General features: G+C 33.5%; 1 protein-coding gene across 1 annotated transcript; it reads right to left on the reverse strand.

Annotated features, from left to right (window-relative positions):
• Window positions 1–319: 319 nt before the first annotated feature.
• On the reverse strand, window positions 320–3211 carry zgc:56095 (Ferritin, lower subunit-like). The gene is made up of 5 exons (XM_056738827.1): window positions 3104–3211; window positions 2272–2372; window positions 1902–2048; window positions 1416–1541; window positions 320–1015 (listed from the first exon to the last, which is right to left on the reverse strand). Exons 2-5 carry the CDS (start codon window positions 2368–2370, stop codon window positions 866–868), a joined length of 522 nt encoding a protein of 173 aa, XP_056594805.1. The 5' UTR covers window positions 2371–2372; window positions 3104–3211; the 3' UTR covers window positions 320–865.
• Window positions 3212–7462: the final 4251 nt, after the last annotated feature.

Genomic DNA, 7462 nt, shown 5'->3' on the forward strand with positions numbered 1-7462 from the left:
AAACTGCTCCTGAACTGTTTGCTTTCCTACATTCTTCCAAATATTTTACTTTACATTCAGCAGACATAAAGCAGTTTTTCCTACTACGGAAATGTATACAGATTTTTAACAACTTGGGGGTGAGTTTTTGGGTGAACTGTTCCTTTATGTTTTTACAGTTGTTTTACCTTGCATTGCGTTTTAACATTAACGGAAATTTCTGTAATATAAACAGATAAAGTACTTGCACAAAAATGATCAGTACATTTTCTGTTAACTTTTTTTTACTGTGTACGTGTAGCTATAATTTGCTTTTGCAGACAAACAACACCCACTGCAATAAATGCCAAAACATTTCAATTAGCTTTATTATCTTTTGATAAACTTGTTCTTCACAAAAACTGGCATCTAAGTTACAATTCTACAACCTGAAAAAAATTTAAACTTAGAATCATATTCAACCACAACAAAATATCTGGAATGACTCGGATATTGTAATTATTATAGCTATATTGACAATTTGTAAAAACTCAAGATTTACACGGACTGAAGTTCTAGGTAGAAATCACTCTTGAAAACCCTTTAGTCGTACGTAGAATGGTATCTTAATTAAAAGATATTTTTTAAGTAAGCAACCACTGTATAATATTTTAAAAAGTATGTTTTAAGTCTAAATAATCAGCAGAAATTTCACAGCATTATCCATACATTCGAGGTTTAGTGTGGTGTGAAAACATTGGTGGCTCTGTCAAACATGGATATTCAAATACTCAATGAAACGGTAACTCCTTTATATGTGGCTGTGTTAAATTCACGCTGTTGTTTTATGAGGTATTCTTTCGTAAGCACCATCAGAAGTGAGCAAATGGTTTTGGTGAGGAGCACATCACAGAGTGTGCTTGTCAAACAGATACTCTGCCATCTTGCCATGTGGTTCAGAGGAGATAAGGCGTTTCAGAATGCCTGCGTGGTCACCCAATAGCTTAATGGTTTCATGACTGTCAGGCAAAAAGTGGCTTTCGAGGAAATCACACAGCTGAAAAAGAGATAATAATTCAACTTAATCCACTGCCGATATCTAGAGAAAATTGATGAAAGCTCAATATACTATAGCCTGAGATACAAAAAAATGCTACATTTAAACTTTTAAAAAAGTGTCACAAGATTTGGCACTAGGTAGAAAGATAGTTTGTATCACAATTTACGTTTAAATAATTACAATGGCCAAATAATCAGATAAAATATTCAGATGACATGGCCTATAACTACATTTGAAGCTTCATAATGATCTGTCTCTGGACTGTAAGCTTCACACAAACAGAAAATTTAACAATCAATACAATAGACAATACAGACACAAATGCAAAAACAGTCTGATTTTACAATATTAAAAAAAAAGTACTGTTAGCATGTTGTTAAAATGAAGAGTTACTCACGTGAGGGTCAGAGTGTTCACCGGCAGCTTGATGGACCTCCAGCAGGGATCTGTTTAGAGATTTCTGATAATCCAGAGAGAAAGCGATGGCATCCATTCCACCTTTCCAATCATCACGGGAGGGCTTCTGATAATTAGGAAAAGAAAGGAAGTGAAATAATAGCTTTAATTTTGTTATTTATTTTACATTTTAGAAGTTAAAGTTTCTAAAAGCAAGTCACAAATGCCAAAATATGCATTTCTACATGCTGAATGAAATGTTTTTATGTTACTTTCCACTCTATTTATGTTTTGTAAGATCTATCAACAAAACCAACTCCACAAAGCTGAAACCCTCATGTAAGGCAATGATCAATCGAAATGTCCTTGCTATAGTATATCTATTCAAGTTATGATTACATTCATTGTTTAAAGGTAACAGGTTTCAGGGTTTTCTAAGGAAACAAAATGGGAAAGACACACGTATGACAATCTAATGGTCACTGACTGGGATGTTCTGGAAAAGGATTCGTCCTCCTCGTGTGTTCTGATACTCTAGCAACTTCTCAGCCTGCTCTCTCTCCTTCTCTGAGCGCTCCAGAAAAAACTTGGAGAAGTTTGGCAAAGCAACATCATCTCTGTCAAAATACATACCCTATGAGAGAGGTCATGTTGGTGAAACAGGCACATCTTTATGAAATAAGAAAACTCTTGACACTTCAGCATAAACACATAAAATGAATAGTGTTTATGTATTTATTTTTATTTATGTTAAGGCGTGAATAACAGTCAAGACAAAAACATACGTAACAAAAGTATATAATACTCATGAACATAAACATACATAAAAAGGTTATACTAGATTGTTAGAAACCCACCAGAGACTGATAAACATAAGAAGCGGACAGTTTGAGGTGTATCAGTTTGTTGACGTTTGCTTCATTATTCTGGTGAAAATTCTGCTTGACAAGAGACATTTCTGAGAAAGAAAAGAAATGCACACAGAATACATGCATGGTGAAATAGTTCAGCTACATTTGAATTGAAGAATTGTACATAATGCATTTTAGAAAACGAAAATAAAAAAACAACTGTAAATGACCTTATAATCTAAACAAGAATCTTAAATGGGATTTATTGCGAGATAATACAATTCAAGAATAATTCATCAAACATTCATTTACTGAATACCATTTTAGTGTTTTTAAAAATAAAATACAGGCTACACCTAAGTTGCTGTGAAAACCTGCCTCTTGTTTTAATGAATGAACTTCCTCTAATTTATTACTTACCGTTCGGCATGATGTATGTGTTATATATTAGATAACGCACATTTCCCCCCATGAAAGCAAAGTCTAAAGGTCTATGTTTGAAAACATTTCAATAAAACAGGCTCAATGTTCAGGCTCAACATACTGTACAAAAAAACATGACTGCAAACATACACAGACAATAAAGTAGAAAAAAGTGACAACACACAAGTTCATTATAATAACGCAGGCTTTCTATATTAGTATAACGTTTAGTTTGATATACTGTCGACTATTTACCCAACAGAGCCACTGTCCCACAAAACGCGTTTGATAACCGGTCTGTAAGGTTTGAGAATACCATGCGAACAAACAAAAACTTTTGATGATTGAGTTAAGATAAATGTGCTCAGACCTACTTTAAAGCGACTTCAAAATGTAAAAAGAAACTTTTACTCACCTCTGTTTTTCAGCACTGATGTGGATCAGATGGTTGCAGTATTATGAGAAGAAAGAAACGCTTTTATCTATTGAAACACACGGCGATGCTCTTCTTCGCGTGCTTTTATTCTTCTCACAGAAGTGAAGTTGTCACGACTTTCATACAGTGACATCTACTGGCGAGGATACAAGCAGATTACGGAGTGGAAAATAATTATTTGATGCAATACTGACTTTGCTTACTAAATTTACCCGCTTACAAAGAAATAAATGGTCTATAATTTTTATGATACGTTTATTTTAACAGATAGAGACAGACTATCTACCAAAAAATCAGAAAAAAATAGATAAGGCCATAAATTAATTTGCATTTCAGTGAGTAAAATAAGTTTGATCCCAATCAATCAGCAAGAATTCTAGCTCCCACAGGTTAGTCTGCTTGTATAGAACACAGATTTGTCCTGTCACTTTACTCCTAATATCAAGTTTATGTAAAATGCCTGCCATGAAATCTCTCCTCCATGTTCAAGACAAACTGTCAAAGGATGTCAGGGAAAAGATTGTAGACCTGCACAAACCTGTAATGGGCTACAGACAGAAGCTTTGTGAGAAGGAGACAACTGTGGGTGCTATATTATTTGGAAATAAAAGGAGTACAAAATAGCCTCCAATTGCTCATGGTCTCAACTTCTGCAAGATTTACCCAATGGGGTAAAGATGATCATGAGAAAGGTAAAAGATCAGCACAGAACTACACCGAAGAGGCTTGTTAATGATTTCAAGGCAGTTTGGACCACAGTTGGCAAGCACATTATGCCAGAATTTGAGCTTTAAACTTAATTCAATTTATTTTTGAGGCAAAATTTCAATCCAATATCTTTGTCAATATTTTATATGATCTCAATACAGAAACGTTTTCAAAGTTCAAATTTTTGTGAACTAAAATAACCTTCCTCATAAAGCAGTCTTCCACTGAACATCTAAGTGATTCAGTAAAGGCTTTGGAGAAAGTGCTATGGTGGGCTAAATTTGTTTTTGGAGGGAGATAAATGTTGACCTCACGAACACGATCTCTACAGTCAAGCAAAACATGTTGGAAACATGTTTTGGGGCTTTTGCTCTGCTAATATGGATAACTTTCAGTTAAGTTGTTGGATCAACTTAATTTTTTTTGACAGCCATTTACACATATAATCAATTGGTTTATCTGAACTTAAACTGGGTGAATTGTACAGACAAGTTCATCTTAAATTCATCAACTTATTTTATTTAATTTCAGATGACTGTAATTCATTTGTGTTAAGCCATTGAAATGTGAATACTTCAGCATGACACTATTTTCAAATAAACATTTACATTTTTACCAAATGTAATGTGTGGTGCTTAGTAGGGAGCTCCAGAGGGTTTACTTGAGTAGTAGAGCATTTACTCACTAATGGCAAAAATGTGCTCCTCCCCAACCTAAGAAAAACCTTCACCATGGTAACCCCCAAAAAATCACAGAATTGAATTTTGAATCTCTGAATTTAACATTAAAGATCAGGAAACACAAACAAGTCTCCATATCAAAAACACGCATACAATTACACTAACAATTTTAAAATCCAGTCATGAGAGCAAAGCATGCTGGTAACTCATTCCGCTGTGGAAGTCAATGAAAATGATTCATGTTTTCTCAACACAAATGGACTGAGTAATGTCAAAGTGTTGCCTATTTATGTAACTATTACACATTGAAATTGTGCTTGAACAATGAACCAACTGTGTTATTTCAAACTATACTGATTAAGTAGACTAAAACAAACAACCTTTTAAAATATTGATGAATGTTTATGGGCCGAGGGACGGGCTATGTACTGTTTATCTTGGACAGGAACCTGTGGCTCAAGGAGAAGCACATTAAATGACCAAGCCAGTCTCAAGACCTTTAAACATCAAGTTGCTCAGCGACAGCCAAGAAATCTTAAAGTTTTAGAGAAGAGTGGACAAAAATGTCTCCTGACACATGTGAGAACCTGACCAACAAAAGGAACGTCTTACCTCTTGCCAACAATGGTTTACAAAGTAAGGTTTTACTTTGGGATCAAATACTTATTTTACTCAAAAAAATGCAAATAACCTCAGTCGGAGCCGATAGCCTAGTGGGCAGTGCTCCGACATGTGGCGCAGTTGCGCATCGGGCGACCCGAGTTTGTTTCCTGTCTCATGGTCCTTTCCCGAACCCGCCCCCTTCTCTCTCCCAATACGCTTCCTGTTCTCTCTGCCACTAATACTAAACAATTAAAGGCATTATGCAGAAGAAAAAAATCTTTAAAATGCTAATCGCTTCACAACCTTTATATTGTCCTAATGTGTTGTTTTCAGATTTTTTTATATTCTGTTCTATCAGTTAAAATAAACTTACCAAAAAAATTATAGACCTTGCATTTCTTTGTGAATGGGCAAACTTACAAAATCAGCAGGGGATCAAATAATTATATATCCCACTGTATGTTCCCTTAATCAAGGGTATAAATAAGTAATACATACATAAATTAAGTATTAATTACAAAGTTTTAGATTATCTGTTACCTAAACCGTTGTAGAACAAAATATGTTTAGAATTATTTTGAGAAAGAAAAATGGCAATTAATTAACAGTATTGCTAATAAATATATTCTCTGAAATTTTACATTACAAGTTTTGACTGAAAATTAAAATAAAAAATGTTTTATGTCATTCATAATTTTCTTGTCTTTATTATTCTCTTGTTTTTGTACAGTTTTTCTTCATGTCTCTACAGCCTGTATACTTGCTTTAAGCTTATTTGCGACAACTTAAATAATACAGTATGTGTTCTGCAAGACATTTAACCTAATGAAAACGGTTTTATATTTATGTAAAATAAAGAATAACACACGTGACAATAAGTTGTATGACATGTTCCATTTCAAAACCTATAAATCTAAAATGTAGTTTTGTTGTTTGATAGCTTTATTGCAGAACTTGAAAGTTGAAATGCAAATTGTGTATCAGATAAAGCAGGCATCTAAAGAGAACCAATGAAATATTATAACCTATTTCATTTTCATTCATGTAAGCTTTACAATTGTAGTTAGAAAATGTTACAACATTTTTGATTTGTAGAGATGTCTTTATTTCTACCACTAAAACAAGAAATACACTTTGTCGTTCAAATCGGATAATAATTTGTTACAATAACAATGATCTTTTTACAATTAGGTTTTCTACAATTATCTTCATACGTGAAATAATAAAATCAGGAAGTTATGTTGTGATTTGGCATGATGATGTTGCTCCTGTAGCTCAACTTTTTAAGCATTTTGTTAGCTGCATGAAAGGTTTTGTTTTTGTTCCGAGGCAACGTTCATATAATGACAAACAAAGTTTTAAAGCACTGGAAGTTGCCAAGTCATGTGTTCAGGTGATGCTGTGTTTTATCCAACTTTCTTTAATCTCTACCAAGCCAGAAAACTGTGCCTTTAATGCTTTTCAAAAGGAAATGACACACCAATCTGTATCCTATTCATAGAATGTTTTAGTTGACAAAATAAACAGCGTGTTGATCATAATGATAGTAATGAAGTAGGGCTTGTCAACCAGTTTGTAAGGAAGAACCTGTTGAGCTGCATTTCAACAATGAAAGGGAATACATTCAGTTTTCAGTCACACTAGTCTCTACAATTAAAGTAGCAGACTGATAACATCAAAAATAATGCAATATCTGAAATGATAACATTGAAATAATTTGTATAATACAAGTTTATTCCCATGTACAAGAAAAAACATTTATATAAAGAAAAGCACACCAACGTGTAAAGTCAACAAATAATTAGAGTGTACATAAAAATAGCTAAAGATACATTCAGCCAAATCAAATTACAAATAAATTCAACTAACAAATCAGATTCACAACTACCTTTTAATCAACAATGATCTGTCTTTGAGAAGGGCTGAAAAAGAAGATTAGAAACATGGTGAAGGACGAATGGTTATATCTTTGCTGACACTGCTTCTCCCATGTTGACTTTTAATTAAAAGTGAACTACAGTATGCCTCCAGGTTCAACATCCTCCACATGTCATTACACCTGTTTACAAAGCAAATTAAGTTTGTAAATACATAGGCCTACAAATCGATTAGCCTAGGCTGCTTTATATATTTTATATCATCCATCTCATAGTATTTTAAATAGTCTCATGTGGATTAGACATCTGAGAAAATTAACACAGCATTATGATTACATGACACACCTTAACTCTGCTTTTGTTTCTGGTGATAGGCAATAAATACTGAGGTAACAGGTAATTTTTTGTTTATATGTTCAATTGTTTTCGTTTGGATTTGCATATTTCTAAAAAGATCTCACAGATAAAAA

The sequence above is a fragment of the Triplophysa dalaica genome, chromosome 23 (assembly GCF_015846415.1).
Source record: "Triplophysa dalaica isolate WHDGS20190420 chromosome 23, ASM1584641v1, whole genome shotgun sequence".
Lineage (NCBI taxonomy): Eukaryota > Metazoa > Chordata > Actinopteri > Cypriniformes > Nemacheilidae > Triplophysa > Triplophysa dalaica.

Coding starts and splice junctions, on each gene's coding strand:
- zgc:56095 (XM_056738827.1), bottom strand. CDS start 2,370: ATGTCTCTTGTCAAGCAGAATTTTCACCAGAATAATGAAGCAAACGTC. Junction 2,049..2,271: donor CTTATGTTTATCAGTCTCTG/GTGGGTTTCTAA, acceptor CCTCTCTCATAG/GGTATGTATTTTGACAGAGA. Junction 1,016..1,415: donor GTGAACACTCTGACCCTCAC/GTGAGTAACTCT, acceptor TCTCTTTTTCAG/CTGTGTGATTTCCTCGAAAG.